At 46.7% G+C, this 24,283-nt stretch overlaps 1 protein-coding gene and 1 long non-coding RNA gene across 2 annotated transcripts in view; one reads left to right on the top strand and one right to left on the bottom strand.

The window, feature by feature from the left end:
- Positions 1-2,695: 2,695 nt before the first annotated feature.
- LOC138527408 (uncharacterized) lies at positions 2,696-7,196 on the bottom strand. The gene is made up of 2 exons (XM_069638509.1): positions 4,091-7,196; positions 2,696-3,661 (listed from the first exon to the last, which is right to left on the bottom strand). Exons 1-2 carry the CDS (start codon positions 4,452-4,454, stop codon positions 3,042-3,044), a joined length of 984 nt encoding a protein of 327 aa, XP_069494610.1. The 5' UTR covers positions 4,455-7,196; the 3' UTR covers positions 2,696-3,041.
- A 41-nt stretch (positions 7,197-7,237) lies between these two features.
- The window catches only part of LOC138527406 (uncharacterized), an 80,995-nt gene continuing 63,949 nt past the window's right edge, over positions 7,238-24,283 (top strand). The window contains exons 1-2 of the long non-coding RNA XR_011283919.1: positions 7,238-7,392; positions 7,488-7,559. This is a non-coding gene — a long non-coding RNA (uncharacterized lncRNA). The remainder of the gene's footprint in view (positions 7,393-7,487; positions 7,560-24,283) is intronic.

Genomic DNA, 24,283 nt, shown 5'->3' with positions numbered 1-24,283 from the left:
TCGAAGTGAGAACAGAGGGTGTCATTACGAGAATCGCGGTAATGGAAAACGATGCCGTTAAGGGAATACCGGCACTGCATACTGCTCTGGGCTATTAAGAGTCAACAAGCCGGTATCAGTACCACCGCTGATACCGTGCACCCCTGTACCAGCATGCGCGTGGGCACGCAGACCTTCGGTCCCGCAATACCGGGATTGCGCTAACAGTTGGAGCTCACAAGTCATGTGGACATGCAAATACCGGCATCATGAAGGCGATAGTAAGGGATACCGGGATACCAGCATTACCGGCATCACGAACCACCCGCAAACAGCAATGTGCAATGTTCCCAACTGCCACAGGTGCACACAATCAGCGCAGGTGGAGGCAATGGAGTCTGGCCGAGCACAAAAGGAGCACACCCACACACCACACCCCTTTCCACACCAAAATGATTCCACTTGCAGTAGCAATATTGGGGCTGGAGGACATGTATGCATTGCTACACCAGCAACAACAACAACAGGCACAACAGAGGAGACGGAGGAGGAGAAGGAGGGTGAGACAGGCCCAGCAAACCCCACCAGTGCAGCCGTTAGTACCACGCAGGTAGCCCCCAATCCCTCGCATCAGAGCCAGTCCATTCAACCTAAACCCTGAGCAGATCCACACCCTGTACCGTCTGGACCGGGACACCATCTCCACCATCGTGGACATGATACACGACAACATTGTCAGCTGGATTGAAATACGCACCACCATCACCCCTCTACTGAAGGTAGTGTCTGTGCTCCACTTCCTGGCCACAGGCACCTACCAGCACACAGTGGGGCACATGCATGGCATATCACAACCCTTATTTTCGCTCATGCTGAACCAAGTGCTGGATGCCCTCCTGAAGCACTCGAGCAACTACATATCCCTGCCACAGACGGCTCAGGAGATCTTTGACACGAAAGTTGGCTTTCATGCACTGGCAGGCATGCCAAAATGTATTGGTGCACTTGACTGCACCCATGTTGATTTGATGGTCCCGCATGCCATGGAGGTGCTGTACCGCAATCTTAAGCTATATCACTCAATGTACAGATTGTATGCGACTCTGGCAAGATGATCACACAATGTTATGCCCGATTTCCCGGATCAACTCATGACTCAATGGTCCTGCGGAACTCCACGCTACCACGCTACATGGAGCGACATGCAGGATGACGTGCCTGGCTGCTTGGTAAGTCGCATGACAGGCACATGGCAGTGTAATGGGGCAAGAGATGCACACACCACCCTGGCGTCATTGTTGTGGTGACAGCACAATGTCCACATAGCAAAACACTGTGCCCCAAAGCATCCCAAACTGAACATGACAACCAATCCCCATAGTAATGACGGAAGCTGCACACCAATTGCAACATGCCTAACTTTCAACCAGCCCACATCCCACAATGCGTCCACCACACATCATCAGACCTCACCCTCCGTAACACAATCCAGCAACATGCTATGAGTATGCACAATGTCAATGTCCGCAGCAAATCACAACACAGGACAAGCATCCATGAGAGTGCACAAATCAATCCCACCGAGGGAATAAACTGCTTGTCACAGGGCCACCACCACAGTAGCACTGCATGTCACCATGGGAATAATAAGCGCTGAATGATAAATCATGCTGAGACTTCTGCCAACGCTACCAGTAATAAAATCATAAGAATCGCTGCACATCACATAATGATACCAAACACAGCGGCATGCATCCACAGTGCATGAACACCAGCAAGGGAGTGGACACTCTGTATCATCTGGAAGACGCAACCCACACCATTAGACCATGGCACAGCATGCATTGTGGCAAGGTGAAATGTGTGCATACATCCAGGGACATGTGCATGTGAACAACAAATATCTGCAGGCATGTGTGATAAGTACAGGTGTCTATCAGGAATTGACTTACACATACCTTATTATGTACCCATGCAGGTGATAGTGGCTATCCCTTGAAGACGTGGCTCCTCACCCCTGTCCGGAACCCGCAGAACTGGCACGAAGAGGACTACAATCTTGCCCATACCCGTACCCATGTGGTAATCGAGGAGCCCTTTGGCCTGTTGAAGGCACGTTTTCGCTGTCTTAGCCGGTCGGGTGGGGCACTCCTGTACAGGCATGAGAAGGTGGCCAAGATAATCATGGCATGTGTTATGCTGCACAACATGTGCATCTGACGGAACGTGCCTCTGCCCCCTGACCTTGAACAGCAACCGCCAGGTGAGGATGAAGAAGATGAAAAAGATGGGGTTGTACATCATCCCGGTGGCGATGCACAGGAGGGACATGCTGTGCGACAGTCTGTGATAGGCCAATATTTCTAAGACACATAGATGCAGAGGGTGCCATGATTGTGGGACTCAGGGCACTGGGTGTGGGGGTACATGGACACTATGCACTGTAAACCGATAAATCACATATACACAATAAGGAATGTCCAGTCAAGTGTTTTTTTGGTACACAACGGGTGTATTTAACAGGAAAAAGTAAAAAGTGCTCAGACCCTCCACCTCACACACACCCTCCTTCCCCCCTCCCCCACACACCCGCTGCCCCCACAACTCCCCCCACACACCCGCTCCCATCTCCCCCTCCCCCCACAACTCCCACACACACCCTCTCCCCCTCCCCCCAGAACTCCCCCACAAACCCCTCTCCCCCTACCCCCACAAGCCCCCCAAATATAGCGTGCAATGTTATGCCACTCAAGTCTGCATAGGTCTGCACATGCAGGCTGAGCCTGTTACTAATGTCCTGTGTCTGACTCCAGTGGTGGCATGTTGGGGCGCTGCATGGTGTGCACAGACCTGCTCAGGGGGCGTGTCTGCGTGGAGCTTGACAAGAGACCCCGTGGGCACCTGCTCTACTGTCGGGGTAGGACGCAGAGCCTCCTTGGCATCCGCAATCCTGGCAAGGACCTGCCTCACTGCCGACAGCTCCTTACAGATCTTTAAAGGTGCTCGACTCTATGGCCCCTTTCATGGCCGCAGTGTTGTCTCGGGCCTCCCTCCTCGTCACATCACCATCGGAGACATATTGTTTCACTAGGCTGGTCAGCTCCTGCTGGCGCGCCTCCATCTATGACATCCTGAACTCCCTGTTTCGGACCCCTCTGGGGGTGGATGGCACGTGTGGCAAGGGTGCCAATTCTGGTGGGTCCTGTGTGGGGCTCCAGGCTTCTGCTTCTGCCTCTCCCCCAGACTGGACATGCGAGGTGCCTCTGTGAGCTAATGGGTGTGTGCTGGTGTGCTTGGGTGGGGCTGGGTGTGCCAGCAAATTCCATGAAGCGGTTGTCCTCCTCAGGGACACAGACCTCGCCTTGAGAAAGTACCTCATCGCCACTCTGTGGTGCAGTGGCAGCTGCCTCCCCAACCAAACTGGTAGCTACAGACAGGGTCCCATCTGCCACTGGCTCTACAGTTGAGGATTCCACAGGTGTTGGAACTGTTGGAGTAGTGGCTGACCTATGACGCCCCTGTTTCCTGCCATTCAGTGGTGCCTTTGTCCTCGGTTGCTGATGTGCCTTGCCAGTGCCCTTGGAGATGGAAGGCCTGTTAGTGTCTTCCCTGGACCTGGCCCTCTTCGTAGGAGTGGTGGCCTGTGCTGCAGAGTCCTCTGCATCGCTGTTGGTATCACGGCCTGTGGGGACAGAAAGAGGGACGGCATCAGTGATGGTTGTACATGCATCATGCATACAATGGTATTATTGCAGTTGTAGACATTTGATGACTTGCTGTCCTACTGTTGTGGCATACAGGTTTTCGGCCACATGGTAGGGTTGTTCAGGCATACATTAGGTTCACACATGTGTGAGGTGGTGTCTGCTGTGTGACATGCCTTTGTGTTGTGGACTGAGTGCAGTGTGACACATGACGTTTCCCTGTTTGTGGTGTGTGTCTCAGGTATGGCATTGGCATGCTGCATGCATGTGGATGTGAGTGCTGGGGACGGCATCTAGGGAGAGATGTGTCCATGTGTGTGTAATGGGCCATGCATTGCCTCATGGCAGGTTCACATTGGTGGACTATCATCATGCTTTGCATTACAGTGTTTTCTTTGGACACTCACCTACATCTGCCGATGACGAGGCTCCACATTCCATTTCTCCCACTCCTTCTATGGACTCTATACCGATGGTGCTGGTGCAGGTTTCTTCCCAGCGGCTGAGTTTGATCGGTGTGTTTGAGCCACTGCCAGTAGCCAGGCCCTGGCTCCAGTTGGCAGACAAGATATTGTGCACTCGGAGGCGCAGGTCGTCCCAGCGTTTTTTGACGTCCTTTACAGTGCGGGGGGGGGGGTGCCAACCGCATTGACTTTCTGGGTCACTAGCTCCCATATCTCTTTTCGTTTTAGCTGTGCTGCTCTCTTCAGGTCTGAGGCAAAGCCACCTCTGCATTCTCAGCCAGAGTGTCAGCGAGCATGTTAAGTTCATCGTCGGAGAACCGCTCCTTCCGCTGCCGGGATGCCCCTTTCTTTAAGGTCTTTGGCATAGTGCTGATGGTGTAGATGATGATCTCAGTGTTGGTTTGAGGCTCCAGGTCCTGTATATCGAGGATGGCAATGAATTGTGTTTTTCAAGATAGCCTCCGTGCCATTTCCTGTTCCGGCACGATGACGTTACTTCCGGTTCTGGTATTAGTGAGCACGCTATTTTTAATGCTGACCCCGTTATTTAGGGGTGGACGGAGGCAGAAGGGGTGTCAGCGCTTTCTATGATGCTGCTAAGGGATGTTTTTGGGACTTTTGCAGAAAGCCAGTATGCTGCTACGCGCATGCACACATACTCGAAATTGGCCGCTGTTAGCCTCCATGCCGTTAAAAACTGATTTTTACTGCGATTCTCGTAATGACCCCCAGAGTCACTAGTATGCACTCTCATGGACTGGCAGCAGCCTGAAAGTTGACTGAATGTCTGCTTTGGCCATGAGTGCATTCCGCTCTGATAACCTCACTTAATCAGCTGCAGCCTGAAAGCTGCTGTAAGCAACTGCTGCTTCTATGGCAGGGATGCCATCATGGAAGGAACTCCCTAGAGGGTAAGTGGTGGATCGTTCTATACTCCCCCTTCTATTTCTTGGGCACTAGCCCAATTGGGGAGCATAATAATTCTGAGAACGGAGGACTATCAAATGGTCCCTCTATCGTGCCTAGCTCTTTCTCTATTTTTCCCCTAATTATTACAGGTAGGGAAGAGACATATTGTTGAAGTGCTGAGATCCGTGTCCATGAAATGGGATTCTAAATCCTTCTTTAAAGCCTGGCCCTAAAAAAGTATTTACTGCTACATCAGGGTAGTCTTGTAACATTATTATCAGCTTATCTAACTTCCGTGGTGAGGCCCCCATCTTAAAGCTAATGAGCGTTTTTTACCTCTGATGTTAGGTCCTGGCCTAGCGGCGGGGTTCTTGGTGCATTTGCCACTGCCGTGTTCTCCACATGTGCCACATTGGTGTCTGAACCTACATTTTTCTCCCCAATTGCAAGAACCTTTTTCATAGTTCCAACATTAGGGAGTGGTGTTCCCCCATGCCCCGCCCGAGTTGCGCGGGCTTGTTTACCCTGGGGTCTGTTGCCCAGATCTCTGCCCCCCTGGGACAGGGACAGGCTTCCGAAAGGGGTGTTTTGTCTTATGTTGGAGTGAACTGCCTCTCTGGTATCTGCACGAGCTGCGCTGCCTGGACCTTCCCCCCCTTTTATGACCCTGTGACTCATACTCTTTAAAACATATATAGATTGGGGTCCTCTTCCTCCCACCCCAGATCAATCTTTGCATCTCGTTTCTGAATTCCCTATCATAATTCAGCCATTATTCCCCCCAAATGTATTGTGGATATCCAAGAACCTTTGGGAATTTTACAAAAGTAATGTAGCTAATATTTGAAATGCTGCTTCCCGATTCAGTATAGTTTTTTCTATTCTTGTTCTGATTGCTCTCTCTTTCTCTTTCTCTTTTCTTCCTTTCCTTACAATGTCAAAGCCAAATTCTTCATATTCCAACAGGGAGAAGAGTTCTATAAAACATTTTTCCCATATGTTCTTCTTAATTTTACGCTCGATATACCATGCAATAGTCTTCTTCACATTTCTTTACAATTTTTTTCCCGCTGTGCGCCTGCCAAATGTGGTACTTTTTAGCCCCGGGGTCTCTTTACTGCTAATGGGCCTGACCCAAGCTGTGAGATGGCCCTGGTCATCCTCGCTCTCAGTTTCAGATGCTGTGTCAGAACATTCACCCTCGCTGCTGGAGCTGCTAGAGTCTCCCCTGTGCCTTCGCTTCTTTTTCCCAGCGTCCCCTGCTTTGTGCCATTTAAGAAATTGTTCTGACATTGGCCCCAAGTTATTCTGCACAGTACCTGTTTTTTCTTTTCTTTTACTGCCGGGGTGGACATCTGCTGTGGCTGGCATGCTGCGGACAACTAGGCGCCTTTTCTTCTTCGCCTGCATTTCTTGTTCCTCTTGGTCATCGTCCTTGCCGGCCTCTCCTTCTGTCGCTTCATCTGCTTCCGATTCCCCGCTGGCCGCTGCTATTTCCGCCATCTTCTTCTTGACCACATCCATGCCTTGTGCTGCTTCAGCTTCCTTTGCCCATTCCAAGAGCAGCTTCTCCTTTTAGGTGAGAGGGTCAGTCATCCCTGCTCCTGCCCTGGTACTTACTAGCAGATTTGGCTGGGGTGTGACCTTTACTTAGGAGTGTTAAGTCTTTTGTGCCCCCAGGCATGCTTTAAAAATATTTGTCCTCGGAGCTTCTTGTGCACGGCTGCCGTGTTGTTCTGCTCCTTGTCCTTTGTAGTGCCGACACAAAGGGAGCAATGAAAATGAATGGGTGGCCCCTATTTTTTGTTATCGGGGGACAGCTTTCCGTAGGGGAAGAGACATGTATAAAGAGAACGAGGAAGGAAGTTACCCCACTCCTAATTCGACTTCTTCAAGGTTAGTGCACCATCTAGCACCTGCATACTTCAAAAATGATTGTATGTAGGCTGGTCATTAGAGACGACGTTGTACCATTCAAAAAACATATTTTTGAAGTGCGTAGTTAGAGGACTGGCTGTTTGGCTGCAAACGCTACCTGAGTTTGCTTTCCTGTTCTGCACCCACTGTATGCGCAAGGAGAAGCTTGGCTCCTATTCATGAGGGGAAACGGCTATCAACAGTGTTGCAAGTTTCCAGTTGGTTACCACCTTTGGTCCCGCCCACCCGCTCCCAGCAGCCCCTACATCTGCCAGGTGCTGTGAAGTACGTAGGAAGTGCCCTGGCTGTTTGGCTGCAAACACTGCCTGTGTTTGCTTTCCTGTTCTGAGCCCGCTGTATGCGCAAGGAGAAGCAAGGCTCCTCTTCACGAGGTGAAACGCCTATCAGCAGTGTTGCAAGTAATTAACAGCAAGGACGCATAGTATTGTGCACGTTTGGACGCTTGGACTTTTTTCTGCCGAGCACTAAGTAAAGTCCCTTCTTTTGTTTCCAGCTTTCCAGTTGGTTGCCGCCTTCTGGTCCCGCCCACACGCTCCCAGCAGCCACTACATCGGCCATGAAGTGGGTATGTGAAGTGCGTAGGAAGGGCACTGTTTGTTTGGCTGTTCGGGTGTGAGTGGGTGAGCCGGGGCGAGCGTTCCCTTCTGAAAATGTATGCGATATTTTGCCTTCGATTTGCTGTGAGGCAGTTTACTTACACCCCTCTGAGGAAGCTTTGATAGTAAATTAAAAAACTGATGTGTGTAACTGATGTATGTTAAATTCTTATTCTGTGGGCAAATCCCAGATAACGACGACCAGCGGTTGTGATCTAATCAGTGGGTGGTTTAAACTTTGCCTTTCAATGTGTTGTTGTACGCTGGCTTAGAACTGAGCACTTATGATTGTTTTGAGTATGCCCCTGGAGTAGCACTAAGTCTAATGTGAGTGCATTTACAGAAAGGAAGTTGTGCTGTACCGTTATGGCAAGCCGAGGTAATTACATTGATGATGGATTGTATGATATGAAGCCTAAGTTATGACTTTGTGGTAAACTAAGAAAAAAAAAGAAATTTCGGTGAGCATTGTGCACATCAACTGAGTTGGTATCAATTCTATACTTTGCATAAATTCCAACTGTGATTATACCAATGGCGAACCTTAAACATCACATATTAACGATGACCTCAAACTTAAGAAGTGGCTGAATAGTTCAAACCATGTTACAAAAGCAGTCCGCTTCACCCAGGTTTAACGGGGATGGATCAACACACGATGGAAATATCATGGAAATATCATAATTCCATACCACGGCATGCCCAATTCGGCTATTTTGCCTCTGCCTCATAGCGATAATACCATCTGTCATGAAGTAGCTTTTGCGCATATGCATCAGCCAGTAGAATTAAGGGCTGACTCACACTCTTGTGACTCACGAACGTTCTGACACAAACCCCCTACCCATAAAAGGTTTCTTGAGCATGCACGTCAATTTACAGAGAGCACCTATAGTTGAAGCTGTAGATTGTTTAAAAGGCCCCCCCCTCGGACATATCAATCCTAGCCCCTGCAGTGATGGCAGAATTAGAAAAACGAGTAAGACTCTCTGTGGGTCCGTCTACATCGGTAGGCAGGTTTGAAAATGTCCATCTACACTACAGAGATGCAGCGATTATACTTGATATCATGGGACAATGTAGCCCATAGTGATTTAATACCAGTCGTGCTCTCTGCAAGTTCACCTAAATCCAACCCTTCATGCGATGAACTTAATGTAGACCAAAGAACCCAACTACAGGATGCACAGATGCCCCCAAATATTGCCTCTCGAACCTAAGCCCAAGCACTTGGGGGAATAATTGACAGCCATTCCACACACACAATGGAATATATGCAATTATGCCAAAAAGTGACTGAGAAAAGTGACAAAATCGATCAGATTCACTTTTTTCTTCAGATTGAAGATACTCTTCAGACTGATGCTCAGACTGTCGAATCTTCAAATTCTATGCCTTGTAAAGCCAATCAACTAGATAGCCCTTCTGCTCTTATGAACCTGTTAGATCTAGAAGCACAAAGTGAAGCAGGGCATGAAGAGGATCATGAGGGCACAGAAGTGACACCTTATACTTGGCCCTCTAGCCAGTTTCTATCTGGGAGAGAGAAGAACAAGTTACTTCTTACCTTGTAATGTTCTTTCGATGGGATGTTCCTCCGACGTATTCCTTATCTTTGATAATACGTTTCCAGCTTGCTGGCCTCTGAAATTTTTTCTGTAGAGGGCGCTGCGTGTCGACGTCCGTCGAGTCGATGTCCCTCGACGGCCACCGTATCGGCGCCGACGTCACCATGCCCAGAAATAGCCACGCGCAGCGTACGTTGCTCAGTTCCTTTTTGTAGCATAAGTAAAGTCATGCCTGAATTGGTTATTGACCTTGAAGGAGCGTAAGCTGCAACCACAAGGGAAGTATTACTGCGGGGATGGATGGGAGGGGCGATAAGGAATACGTCGGAGGAACATCCCATCGAAAGAAAGTTACAAGGTAAGAAGTAACTTGTTCTTCGAAGGGATTGTGTCCTCCGACGTATCCTTATGTTTCATAGACTCCCATAGCAGTGGCATGTAATTGGAGGTTGTAAGAGGATTCAATTCAGCACTACAGCTAAGTTAACGCCTAGTCTAGAATACTGAATGAAAACCCTTATTGATATATCTTTAGGTCCAGTTCATGCGTTCTGGATGACTACCCCTGTATAACACCCCTCTCTTGGAATCCCCCTGACCCCACTGAGCCAAGAAGTAGTTCTGTTTTGCAAGTTTAAAAGGTTTATTTGATAATTTAAAATAGATATATATATCACGCTTTATAATAAATTAATAATTGAATAGCACACTGGTAAATAGGAACAAAAGTATAATGTGGTACAAAATGCTTTATAGAGTTCAAATGGATGCAAGGTTGAATGAATGAAATGCAGTATAGAAATACTCAATATGATTTCAACAAAACAATGTAATCACTTTTCTCTGGCAATTCCCTCCCCCCCCCTTTGATGCAAGGCAAGGAAATGGAAGGAAACACACAGTTCTCAGAAATGCAATCAAATGTGATTCAGTTCAATCCCAGCAAGCTTACAGAAAACAGATAGGAGTTTTGAAAACACAGGCCCAAATGCTTTGATATGTGCTAGCAATGGATGAGAAATATGCTGGAAATGCTTTTTAATTCCCTTTCAGAGGTTCAGGGTGAGTGGTATCTAGTTAATATTAGTCCAGGCTCACACTAGCAATGGGGCAGGGATAGTTAGCAGGTTAAACGAATTTCTGGCAAATGGAAAGCCAGCAGCAGCAGTTTTTTACATGTGAAGAAATTGCAAATCGCGGCAAAATTCGCGGATGCGCCGAGCGCTATTACAGAGGAACCGCAAGGACTATCTCTACCGTTTTGGGGTCCTAGGAAAGCCTGGGATCTCAGCTTCAAAATGAAAGTTATTGCAAGTCTCTAGCCCAAACGGTTGCGGAGATATGAGCAATTTAGTAAAGGTCGTTTTTGGTTTTGCCAATTTTAAACGCACACTTTGACAAGTGACAAATTTTACTAGAATTGACAGGTGACAGCTAGGAGGCAGTTCTACTTAGGTTAAATAGATTGAATTAGATGAATTTAAACTAAGAGATTGGTTTGGTACAGTTTGGCGGTACTCACAAGAGATTTTAAACAGGAAAGCGACTTGGTCACGATCTTCAGTCTGGTCAGGTCTTTCCGGATTCTGCTCACAGCGCCTGGTCTGGTCTCGGCTAGGCACAGCACTGCTTTCTCTCTGGTCTGGTCTCTGCTAGGCACAGCACTGCTTTCTCTCTGGTCTGGTCTCTGCTAAGCACAGCACTGCTTTCTCTCTGGTCTGGTCTCTGCTCTGGATAGATTGAAGTCTCTAGTTTGGCTTTCTGGAGTTTGATGGAGGTAAGTATGGATTTTTCCGGCAGGGCTTCCAGCGGCAGATGAAATTGAATGTCTCTATCTGTCCTGTCTGTCTGCTTTTATGTGTTTAGAATGTGGGTGTGTTCTAGCATCACTGACCCTACCTCTCTCTCAGCTTCTAATTGGTCAGCTTTCATTCGTCCCCTTGATTGGGGGAATGAAATGAAGTGTCATCATGATGAGGTCTGTTTATGATACAGAGAACCCACCCCTGTCAACTTTACACACAATCTATATCTGACCTAAAAACATATTTGCACAGGTACACATTTGTTTAAACTTACATATACACGGTGTGGCTGAATTTAGCCATGTCTATGTCCAAATCTGCTCATTCTCGGAGCTTGCATTCAAAGAGTGTACATAATTGACTTTTTAACTGCTTTTCCAATTTCCGACATGGACCCAACTTTACATACATGTGTGCAGGGGGTAGGGACATTAACTGATGAAGTTTCAGATTTTTAACATGCACACATTTAGAGTAATATCCACTTTTCCGCTAAAACCCCCCTGAGCATACCACCGGTTCCTACCACGTCTTAAACTGTGGGCAGAAAAATCACAAGAATTATGGTATCATTTATAAAATTTTCACATGTCCGCACTATGAATTATTCATCTTTTTAAAGTTATGTTCTGGCTCCAAAGGGGTGTGGTTTACCCTCAGCACAAGGTTGAATTTCTGGTTCTTTCCAGTTCTGCCAAGCCAGCTTGCTCTCACAGGCAGTGCTCCTCCCAGCTCCTGCCAAGAGGAAGCTACAATTTACGACTGCGGTAATAAAAACCTTTGCCTGAGTGAAGAGGGCTTTGTTCACTCTCTTGCAGAGCACAGATAATTCAATTATCAGATAGATGGCATATCCTTAACTTGGGCAGCAAAAGGAAGGTTGGCCTGGGAACACAGTGGTGACTCAAGTTTCACTGCTGATGGGGGTAGTTGCCAGGCAGAATCAAGTTCCTTAAGCCAGACCTTCAGCTAACTTTTTGTTGCTTTTAAAATAACTTGTAATTTTACACATGCAGCTAGAATGCTGATTCTAAGTGCAAAACTATGACATTTCAACAGTTACAAAGGCATGTGACACCAAACATAGGTCACTCATTTAATTTAACATTTTCGATTTTGGTGGTTTTAAATCCAGTTGCAGTTAGGCTTAAGCTGCTGACTCCATAGCATTTTTGTTATAAGCATTGTTTTTGGGCTCTTCATTTCCCAGATTTTGTAGGCACACAAAACTCCATTCTGCCAAATGTCTGCTGGTGTTCAGTGAATATTTTGCACATGTTGCAAGGTTTGAAATAGGCATTTTGCTTGCCTTCAGAAAAACACACAGAGTGGTTTTAAAACGCCGGCTTTTGGATAGTGGTGAGTACTGGTACTGCACTCATTTTTGGGATTTAAGAAATGAATTCCCCACACTTCTAGGTTGCATTTGGCAATCAGCATTGCCATTCCCAATGGTTTCAGACTACTGTGCGGGTAGTCCAATGGTGGTTTTAAAGCGCTTTGAAGCTAACCGGCGCTACTGTTTTTCCTTTGGCAACCCATTTCCCTCATGGCAACCCGGCCTTTCATTCTCGCACTGGTGGGTGGCAAGTGAGGCAACCATTTTGGTGGGCGCACAAACTGCGCAGCTTTCCTGGATTTCGGCGCACATGTGGGTTTTCCGCCATCTTGAATTTCCTAAGCCCACAGCACCAAATGTTGTAGCAGGATAGCTTAAACGTGGGTCAGGACACCCAACAAGGTGGGAGTAAGAATGTCATGTATCCCTTTAGGGATGGACCGAATGTAATACGGCTTTGCCAAATCTGTTCTGTTGACTAGTGGAGGAATCCAGGTTGTAAAGTTTTGTGAATGTATGTGCAGACGACCATGTGACAGCCGCACATATGTCTCTGACCGGTACCCCTATTTGGAGGGCCGAAGAGGCTGCGATACCCCTGGTTGAATGAGCCCTAAGATTTTGGGGTGGCTCTTTCCCTGCCAGTTTGTAACATTCCAGAATGGCCAAAATAATCCACCTGGAAATGGTTTGTTTTGTTATGGGTAATCCCAACTTGTGACCTGAGTATCCTACAAACAGTTGGTCTGCTTGCCTGATCCTAGCCATTCTGCTGATGTAAAAGCTTAGAGCTCGCCTTGGGTCCAGCCTATGTAGTCTTTCTTCCTCTTTCCCCGGGTGGGGAGTAGGGTACAACGAAGGTAAGGTAATTTTCTGAGTAATATGAAATTCAGAAACCACCTTTGGTAGGAAATTAGGCTTCACCCGTAGGACAACTTTGTCCTTGTGGAAAATTGCATGTGGGGGTTTACAGGAGAGAGCTCCTAGCTCGCTCACCCTCCTAGCAGTTGTTAGTGCTACCAATAGAACAGTTTTAAGCGTGAGAAATCTCAGCTAACAAGAGTGAAGTGGTTTCGAATGGAGTGCCCATTAGGAAGTTTAAGACTAAATTTAAGTCCCATAAGGGAACTTGGAATGGTTTTGGAGGATAAACATTAGTTAATCCCTTGAGAAATTGTATCACTAGAGGAAGTTTGAAATACAATGGTTCCTCTGCAGAGCACTTGAAGATTGAAAGCGCTGCGAGATAGCCTTTTACAGTGCCAACTTGAAGGCCTGAGTTTGCCAAGTAGAGTAGAAACGATAACACCGTTGGTGTACCACATGAAAAAGGGTTGATATTCTCTTCCCTACACCAGCTGCAAAATTTGTTCCAATGGCTTTGTTGCTGGCCTTCTGGCCGAAAGCAACACCTCCATGACGTCATCAGGGAGATCCCAATCCTTGTACCTCACCCTTTCAGAAGCCAAGCGTGAAGGTTGAGGGTTCTGATGTCTGGGTGGAGGACCTGACCTCCCTTCTGCGAGAGAAGATTCTCTTTGAGTGGAAGACGGATTGGAGGGCAGATGGACATATCTAGAAGGTCTGGGTAGCACGTTCTCCTGGCCCAGTCCGGGGCAATTAGGATCATGGTTTTCCGGAATCTTCTCAACCTCCTGATCAATTGAGGAATAACAGGGACTGGTGGAAACGCGTAAAGGAGTGGAAACTCCCAGTCCACTACGAACGCGTCTCCTAGAGCTCCCCTCGGGGGAAATTCCCTTGAACAGAACAGATCGCACTTCCTGTTGGTGCTTGTGGTGAACAGATCCACCTGAGGGGTTCCCCAAAGGGCGAAGATCTCTTGAAGGACTTCCTGAATTGCCCAAAACCAGAGCTGCATTGCCTCTCTGCACAGTGGCAGTGACCCTTCGCCTCGTCTTTTGTTGAGGTAGTGCATGGCCACCGTGTTGTCCGTCATTATTAGGACATTTCTCCCCTGTACTGATGGCAGGAAAGCTTTCAGCGCTAGTCTGATCGCTCTCAGCTCCAATAGGTTGATGTGTAGTCTGGACTCCGATGGAGACCAACGACCGCTGTTGGTCAAGTCGCCGCCATGGGCTCCCCACCCCATGAGTGAGGCGTCTGTGACTACTGTTATCTCCGGCCATGGTTGCCAAAACAGTTCTCCTTTCAAGATGTTCTCTGGATAGTCCCACCTTTGAAGGTCGCGGGCTACCTTGTCCGGAATCCGGAGGAGATCTGTCATTCTCCCTGAGAATTGCGACCACTGAGTTCTCAGTGCCCACTGAAGAGATCTCATTCTCAGGCGAGCCTCTGGCACAAGGAAGATGCAGGATGCCATGAGGCCTAGCAACCTCAAAAAGTCGAAGGCTGGGAGACTTTGGGCATTTTGAAACTTGTTGACCATCTGCAGAATATCTTGAGCCCTCACCTCTGGTGGCGAGGCTTTTCCCAAGGAAGTGTCCAGGACCGCTCCAATGAACTGGAGTCTCTGTGATGGCATCATCTGTGACTTCTTTAAATTGAGGGAGAAGCCCAGTTTGTGAAGGAATTGGAAGACATAATCTAGCTGGGTCAGAGCTTGTTCCGCAGATACAGCCCTGATCAGCCAATCGTCCAGGTAGGGGTAGACGTGGATCCCTTCCCTCCTTAGACTCGCCGCCACTACTGACATTAGCTTGGTGAAGACCCTCGGGCCGGAGGTCAGCCCAAATGGCAGAACTCGAAATTGATAATGAGAGTCGCTAATTGCGAACCTCAGGTATTTCCTGTGTTTGAGATGGATTGGCACATGGAAATAAGCATCCTGAAGGTCCAGAGATACCAGCCAAGCTTAGAGCTAGAGGGCATGAAGGATCTGAGAGAGAGTTACCATCTTGAACTTGTCCTTCCTGAGGAACTTGTTCAATTCTCGTAAGTCCAGGATGGGTCTCAGTCCTCCGTCCTTCTTTGGTATGAGAAAGTAGGGAGAGTACTAGCCCTTGTTCCTGTCCACTACAGGTACCGGTTCTATGGCACCTTTCTCTAGCAGGTCTATAATTTCCTGCAAGAGGAGCGGATCTGTAACTTTTCAAGAGCTGTTCCCCAGTGGATGACTCTGAGGGATGTGTAGAAAGGGTAGGCAGTAACCCTGGGCAACTGTCTCCAATGCCCAAGCATCTGACGTAATAGCCTGCCATTCCGTCAGATGTTGAGTTAACCTGCCCCCTACACGTGTCTTGTGTGGAAAGACCTCAGAGTGATTTGGGGGCGGCTGATGCAGATGCCGAGGGTAAAGAGGCACCTGTTGCTGCTGCGGTCTGAGTACTTTTGACCCGTCCACCTCGGGTGGATCTCCTTTGGCCTCTTTGAGCCGGCTGTCCTCTGCCTTTCCCGAATGAGGAATAATAGCGAAAGGACTTTCCTCTCCCAGAAGTTTCTGGGGGGCGAAAAGGAGTTTGGGGGGTAGCAGCTCCTAAAGATTTTGCTGCTGCTTTAGATGTCTGCAACTTTTCCATATTGTCATCAGCCTTTTTTCTGAATAATGAAGATCCGTCAAAGGGCAAAGGGCATATTCAAAAGTCTGGCCTGTACATCTGGAGCAAAGCCAGACTTTCGCAACCACGCATGTATGCGGATTGTTGTACTTGCCGCCATGTCCCTGCTGATACTGTCAGCGGAATCGATGCCAGTTTGAAGTGACTCGCACATGGCATCTTTGGCATCTTTAATAATGTTAAGGAAGGCTTCCTTTTCCTCTCCTTCGGGTATGCAGTCAGCCGCTGATGAAGCACACTCCCACAGTGTGTGACTGAACCTGGCGAGCGTACAGGTGGCATTGATGGACTTCAACGCCATACTACAAACAGAGAAGACTTTCTTTGCCATAGAATCATACCTCTTGTCATCTCTATCCTGTGGGACAGTAGGGTAAGCGGTGCTGCTGCTTGATGAAGTTGCTGCTTGGACCACCAGGCTCTCTGGAGTCGGGTGTTTCGATAAGTATTCAGGGTCAGCAGCAGCTACCCTATACTTGGCTGATAATCTTTTATTGACAGCAGTGATAATTTCAGGAGTTTCCCAGTTAGATGCAATCTTTCTTTGTAAGGCTGTATGGAAGGGGACCACAGGATCCTCCTGTGGACCTTTGTCTAATAGGCGGAGGAGCGGGAGTGCAGCAGCAGCAGCCCTGGGCAGCTTGAACTTGGAGAACGAGGAGCCTGCGGAACTACGAGGAGCCAGCAGTGACTTTTTCAACTTTTGCTAAAACTATAAGGAGTCCGTCCACACTTTCGCCGATGGCACCGTAGAACACTCCTCCTCCCTACGCCCGCCTGCTCTCATAAACCTGAAGCAAAGCGGAGCGTAGTGGAGTGTGTCTGAGTGTCGGGCGTCAGGCAGAGTGTGGAGTGCAAGTCACTGCGACGCTAGACGAGAACCCAGACTCAAGAAGGTAAGAACAAACTGGAAATTAAACGCAAACCAGATCCTCAAATGTCGTATCAAAGGAATGGACTTGACCTGGATACAGGGGAGGAGGGAATAGAGGTAATTGAAGGAAGTCCAGCTATAACTTGTTCCACACCCTCATGGGCAGCGGAAGCAGAATCACAGATGACTGCTCCGGAAACACATGCCAACAAAAAAACGTGCCCCTTTAACATCCAGGTAAAAATAGGAGCGAGCACGTCACAATACATAGACAACTTACCCGAGGATCAGAACAATGGAACACTAATAATAACAGCAGAAACGCTAACGGAGGAGATAGCAACGTCAACAAGCAGTTCACAGTTAGATGATCAAGAAGCACTAGCGCAGGCACTGCAACTGCCTGCACAACAGTGGAATCAAAATGTAACCTGGCCAGTTCTCCGGATCCTATACCGAATAATTTTCAAACAAATGAACATCCGAAAAGGACTGAAGAACAAAGGTTGGACAGCAATGACAGCCCAGCCACGGAAACAAATACCGGAAACAAATTGAAATCAATAATAAACAAGGAGACTCAGAAACCGATCTTTATGAAAAGGAAAAACCACAATTACACAGAAGAGGAAGAAGGGTTACAGTGGGGAGTGTCAAACACACAAGCACATGAAAAGGAAAACTCGGGGCCACTTATAAGCCCCCCGGTCAGATACACAGTTAAAAGGACTAAATACGTGAACAACGAAATAGAAGATGCCGGGAGAAAGTTTACATGGAAACCCTTTATGACAGGGTCAACGATGGAAAATTCGGACATTGTGCTGCCCACAACTTTAAAAACAACCCTAAAAACTGCACATAGTGGAAACCTCTGGCATGCATCAAAAGCGCAGTTAACACCCAGCTTTACATTTGGCAACGGAAGACTAGTCAACTCAAATGGAATAAGAAGAACAACCAGAGTTGAAATACCTGATGCAGTACTCTTAGAGACCTCAATAGATATAGAGAACGCGATCAGAGAGAAGTCCACAACAACCCCACAACTCGACAAATGGAGCGGGTTGACTTGTAACGGCATTAAAAAAGATCAGACGACGCAAACAACAAAGAACAGGAGTGGAACCTTCAAAACCGCAACCCGGCCCGCAGATTCAGTGGAAAAAGAGTACACATCGAAACCAAGTCGCTCAGAGGTAGACAACTTCCTATTGGTAACGACACTGTCAGGAATCCTAGCCCCCTTCATGAAGTTGTATGAGGATATTGCGGTTACCCTAAGAGATCACTCCACAATACTGGCAATGGTTCATTCCAAAACAATATTCGTGGAAGGATTTGTATCAGCAATCCAAAACAATCTGGATAACAGTACAGCAAACGTCACTCAACTCTTGCATGACATAATAGAACCGATTTTAAAAGAGAGAAAACTAGGAAGAACGAATCCAAGAGGAAAGGAGCCCACAAGTAAAGAACATAGTGTCTCAAACACACTACCAGTGGAAACTGAAGGAGAAAACCCAAATGAGGTAAAAGCAAAAGAGAAAGAAGGCAATGGTGGAAGGACTCCAGTAGTGCTGGTAAAAACGCAAGAAAGCAATGAAATACAGAACCAAACCTCAATAAGCAACTTGGCAGCCCCAAGCAAAAACACAGATGGGGGAAAACAGCGGGACGATGGAACCGCGGCCATAATAAAAGCAACCAGTAAGGGAGCAGAGGAAGAAGAAAAACAAAAACGTTCAAAAATCGGGAGTCCGAGTACGAAGAATGCCAAGCAACTTGAAAATCTGGAAAGACCTACAAATAACGCCGCCTGCAACTGCCAGATGAATCTGTCACAAACACAGGTGGTGTTGATCAATACGGAAATAACACGGACAGACAAACCCAAAAATTTGAAGAAGGCCCCAGAGAAAGAAAAGCAAAATGAGAGTGTCTGTGAAATTTTCAAAAAAAGAGATACAAATAAGGGAGAGAAAAACAGGATAACCACAAAATTTTAAATCAAACAGAGAACGCAGAAAGAAAAATAGGAGGAGGTCAGAGGAGAGGAGCCACAACAAAAAAACAAAAAAATCAAGCGCTTTCGAAGACTTCCACCAGCAGTAAAACTCGGGCGTTCATCAAAAACCTGACAATACCTAAAGAACAACCGAGCATAATGGAACAGTTGATAAACAACAAGAAAAAGGTGAGAGTAGAATTGAACACCATAGAATGTGCAACACCTGAACTTGGAGATGATGAATGCTCTGATGTTGATCTGCTAGACCTCTCGACATACACGGTATCAGATGTAGAAGAGAAACAGGAAGCAATAGAACATGAAAACATTAAACAAGTGGAAGACGAATTGACAAGAGAGGAGTGTTCTGATGATACTGAGAGTGATACTTCAATAGTAACGGAAGCATCTGTGGAACAAGAAAAACAGGGGGAAAAGGGAAGAAGACGAAATATCCAAATGCAACAAGAACAATCAGAAATTATAGAAAAAAAAACCAAGGAGGGCACAGAAGAACGATCAAACATTAGGAAAGAACAGTGACAAATCGGGGAATTCAAAAATCAGAACAAGGTGGGATAGAGAACTGAGACATAATAACAACCAAATGGCGATAGAGGATAAAAAAGAACGGACAGACACATATGAGGCGGAAAAAGAACAACAATCGCGCCAAGCACATAAAGTCTATACGGTAGACTCTAAAAAGCAATCAGGTCTGGTCCTGGAAAGAATCCTCCATTTTGACGACGGCCTAATCCTAAATAGAACCAACGTAATAAGGCTTTTACACCATATTACAGAACTAAGTCTAATCCATACGGACGACTTAGCAATTGTGGAGTTTGCCGATGAGGCCCGCACCGATGAGGTGATCCTGCATACAAGATCAAACCTGGTGAGACAATTGCTCCTGGAAGAAGCACCCCAACTAAGACCAATGGGTTTTGATTTGCAGGAAAGCGAGGAAACTTTAAAAACGCAGGAAAAAGTAGAGAAATACCCACCAAGAAAGACCAATAAAATGGACAAAAATGTCGGGAACTCTAAGACAAATAGAGAGACAGCAGGAAAAGGCACTAGACAAAACATTCGAAGCCCAGATAATAGAAACAAAAGACAAGAAGAAGAAAATGAAGTGGCAAGATGGAAATGGTTGGAAAACTTCATTGATGACAAAATGAACACTCAATAACATGAAACAGTAAAAAGTGCAGGTTTGTGGAGCCTAGGAAGCCGGAACACAAGAGGCTCAAACCACCTTTTTATGAACAGAGAGATACACAAGGAGAATCTGAAAGTTTTGTGCTTACAGGAAACATGGTTGCGGCAAGAACCAGCACTGGAAGGATACGTGGTACTACTAAATCCGGCTATAAAAGGTCCTAGAGGTAGACCGATGTCAGGTCTACTTGTAGCCATTAAGAACGATTTGAACTGGAAAGTGCTGGAGGCAGTGAATCCAACCCCATTTATCCAGATGATGGTGATACAGCTTGACAAAAATGCTGCGCGAGTATTGATATTGATTAATATTTACTGGAACCCAGCTAATATCCCATGCGAAAGGTTACCGGAGGAAATATCTGAACTGATAGACGAACAGAGAGAGAGAAGTGGACTGACCCGCTATATATACTGGTGGGGGATCTAAATTGTACCTGCGTGAACAAAGATAGCCAAATAGAGGAGGTGATAACAACCGCCACAGCGAAGGAAAAAAGAGGAATAAGATGGAACAACATGTTGCAATCAAGAGATTGTGTTATTCTTAATGGACAGGTGAAAGGCGATATACCAGCTAAACCAACATGGAAAGGGGCTCAATCAGCAGAAAACCTGGATTACATCTGCATCTCGAGTAACCTGTCAGAGAATATTCAGACCTTGGAAGTCATAACAACGACAGAAAGTGACCACAATCTGAAGAAATTGACATGCAACAAAATCAGTAACAACAGGATTTTTGTCTACAGCCAGGATGTTGTCACAGTCCAAGGAGGAAAGAAAATAAGGATCAGACCAGACAAAATCAAACAGTTAAACAACAAACTAAAAGGCATGATCCGACTGCTCGAAATGCAACAAGAAACACAAAGGATTGATTACACACCACTCTTCAGAGCCTTTGTGACAAAAGGGAAACCTGGAAGTAATTATCCTACTAAGAAACACCAACATCTATATGACAGCCAGATAAGGAAAAGAAAAAAATAATTAAGAAGAAACATCAGGAAACTAAAGACGAAAGAAACAATAAACAGTCAATCGAGTAAGGAGATGAACAAGTTAAAACAGAGGTACCGCAACTGGCTGTACTTACATAAGAAAACTATGCTGAACCGGGACGCAGAAAGCATGTTAGAAAAAAATAACTAAAAATACTGCAGAAATATGGGCTAACATTAATGGAGCAGACCATCCGCAGGAGACAAGCCTATCAAATCCAATAAGTGCCACCTCATGGTGTGAATATTACACACAGCAACAAGAAGAGCCTTACACAACATCTAAGCGAAAATCAGTGTCAAGGAAGGAAAACGCGATAATAGACATCAGTATTGACGCAATTGAAAATATCTTAAAGAAATTAAAAGATTCAAGAGCTCCGGGACCGGACGGACTTACGAATGCAATATTAAAGAGCAATACCAGTGAATGGGCAAAGTTCCTACACATCCTGTGTGAATACATCCTAAATACCGAGAAAATTCCGGACTCCTGGAGGACAACGGTAGTGGTGCCGATTTTCAAAAAGGGTCTTCGAACTTTGGCAGACAACTACAGACCGATCGCACTGCTGGATGTCGGGGTGAAGGTCTTCGCATCAACCTTGCGGAAAGCACTGACTACCTGGGCAAAGCATAGCGGACGACAAGACCCTTGGCAGTCTGGTTTTGTGAGGGGGAGAGGTACTGGACTCAACATTTTTTTGATCAATCTGACGAAAGCAAGAACTACAAGGAACAAAAATCAAGAAATTTACGTAGCTTTTATCGATCTGTCAAAAGCGTTTGACACAATAAAAAGAGTCAAATTGTGGGAGAAACTGGAGAATTGGAAATGCCCGCAGATACTGGTAGAGATCATCAAAGAACTATACACAGATACAAGCATAAGAGTCAGGTTGGATAAAGCAGGAACACTGACAGATCAAATTCCGATAAGAACGTGTTTAAAACAAGGGTGTCCCCTTGCGCCAGAACTTTATAACCTGTATACATCGGATATCGAGGACTCCTTCGAATTTATACGCTGTTTTCCACCAAAGATCGCAGGGACCTCAATAGGGAGACTACTATATGCGGATGATATTGTCCTTATAGACCAGACCCAAATAGGCCTACAAAGACAGCTGACGGCGTTGCAACATTATGTGGACACAAACAGCACGGTAATTAATCCAGGAAAATCGAGGATCCTGAAGCTGTGCCCAGGAGGAAGAAAAAACAAAATGAGTAAGTCAGGCTGGCTGCTGAACGGTAAAAAAATTCAGGAAGTGGAGGCACTGACATACCTGGGAGTTTGCATAAACAATACCAAAAGTGAAAAACCAAGAATCAAAGGTTTAAAACGAAAAGCAAACAACTTAGCGTCTCAAGGGAAAATCCTGATGAAAAGATACTGCAGATTTACCCTAACACCATTGGTAACTTTTTATAGGATGAAAGTCGTGCCCACCCTGACATATGGAGTTGAATCACCAAGTCCCATATCAACACAAACATGGTCAACTCTAGAAGGCCAATTCTGGTGAAAAGTGCTACAACTCCCCAAATCGGTGCCAATAGAGTTGATAAGGAGAGAGTAGGCATTAACTTTGCTTAAAACCATAGTGATATGGAAAACGCTAACCTTCTATCGAAAGTGCTTGGAAGAAAATGCAACCGGAGGTTTCAAAGTGCTGAACAAAGCAATAAAAGAAAAAACAGATGCAACACTAACAGAATGGCAAGAAGCGTGCCGAGAGATTTTGGTGAACCTAAATGAATCAGAAGATGATCTGTGGATAAACCCAAACAAAACCAAGAAAAAAGTGTACGTGGCAGACTGGATAGAAACCCAGGAAACCATCGGCAAATACAAAGGCTATGAAGATTTCTGGGCACAAGCGAGAAAACTGAACCAGATTCCGAGCTATCGGACCTTATTCCCGAATTGGTACTTTCGAACTCTCTTCCTAAGATTTAGACTGAACATCTTGCCGACGGGAGAAATATTACAAAGGAGGAAAGTCATGAGCAGAGACGCAATATGTAGCATGTGTGAGCTCAAAGGAGAAAAAGAAACCCTGAAACATCTCACACTCCATTGCATAGGACTACGAGAAGCTCGTGAGCAATGTTTGGGCAATTTACTTAGAAACTATGTCACAAGGAGCGCGGAAGACTGGTGGAAGATCTTTATAGAAGGAGAAATAATTAAGATCAATTTAGCGCTTGTAAGAATGGTGATCTTAATACTTAAAAAATTGGAAGGACTTCGGAGTGACACAGACAACGGAACGAAAAGCAAAGTTGGATGAACTACAGAAAGGTGGTAGACAAAAAAATGGAAACTTTGTCTACAACAGATTAACAGGCCGATTCATGGAATTAATGTGCACCGAAAACAAGGCGCACGCGTGCGAAAACGTGCGATTCGCAGAGAAATAGCGAAAATCGCAGTGCCAGTGCGATTATCGCACAGAAAACATCGCACATCTATTCATGGAAGTCCGTGCACGTGCAAAATGTGGGATGTGCGCTGAAAAAGTGCGCGGCGCACGCTGGCGCACAGGTCATCGAATGCTGTGCGATAAGGCCACAGCGAATTCGCACATAGCGCAGCGCACATAACAAAAGTAGGCGTAACACAGGGTGTTACACGCAGAATGGGGAACAACTCGTGAAAATGTGGGCATCACAGGGGAAGTACAGGAGGCAAGTGCGCAGAACGCCCACACGCTTGCCTACAACACGTATTCATGGAATCGAATAGGGAAAACAGAGCGATCGGCCAAAGACGCGCACAGGCCCATACATGTCCCCCACACGAAAGCAGGCGGTAGTGTCCCTGCGCGGGAAAAAAATGTGCGCCAAAGTTCTACACGCGCGAAAAGTTCCACACGCGATCGGGCCAGGGGGAGCGTGTGCGTGTATTTCAGAGGTGCGCGAGAAGTCTCACACGCGATCGGGCCTGGGGGAGCGTGTGCGTGTATTTCAAAGGTGCGCGAGAAGTTTCACACGCGATCGGGCTTGGGGGAGCGTGTGCGTGTATTTCAGAGGTGCGCGAGAAGTTCCACACGCGATCGGGCCTGGGGGAGCGTGTGCTTGTATTTCAGGGGTGCGCGAGAAGTTTCACACGCGATTGGCCTGGGCGCGTGTATTTCAGGGGTGCGCGAGAAGTTTCACATGCGATTGGCCTGGGCGCGTGTATTTCAGGGGTGCGCGAGAAGTTTCACACGTGATTGGCCTGGGCGCATGTATTTCAGGGGTGCGTGAGAAGTTTCACACGTGATTGGCCTGGGCGCATGTATTTCAGAGGTGCGCGAGAAGTTTCACATGCGATTGGC

Source organism: Ambystoma mexicanum, chromosome 14, assembly GCF_040938575.1.
Source record: "Ambystoma mexicanum isolate Mex_15411 chromosome 14, UKY_AmexF1_1, whole genome shotgun sequence".
NCBI classification, from domain to species: Eukaryota; Metazoa; Chordata; class Amphibia; order Caudata; family Ambystomatidae; genus Ambystoma; species Ambystoma mexicanum.
The sequence above is the reverse complement of the archived record's forward strand: the minus strand, read 5'-3'. Positions and strand labels throughout refer to the sequence as shown.

What these genes read in the sequence shown, in the direction of transcription:
- LOC138527408 (XM_069638509.1), bottom strand. Translation starts at nt 4,454, where the DNA reads ATGAACTTAACATGCTCGCTGACACTCTGGCTGAGAATGCAGAGGTGG. An exon ending in CTCGTCATCGGCAGATGTAG is followed by an intron (nt 3,662 to 4,090) that starts GTGAGTGTCCAA and finishes CTGTCCCCACAG; the next exon opens with GCCGTGATACCAACAGCGAT.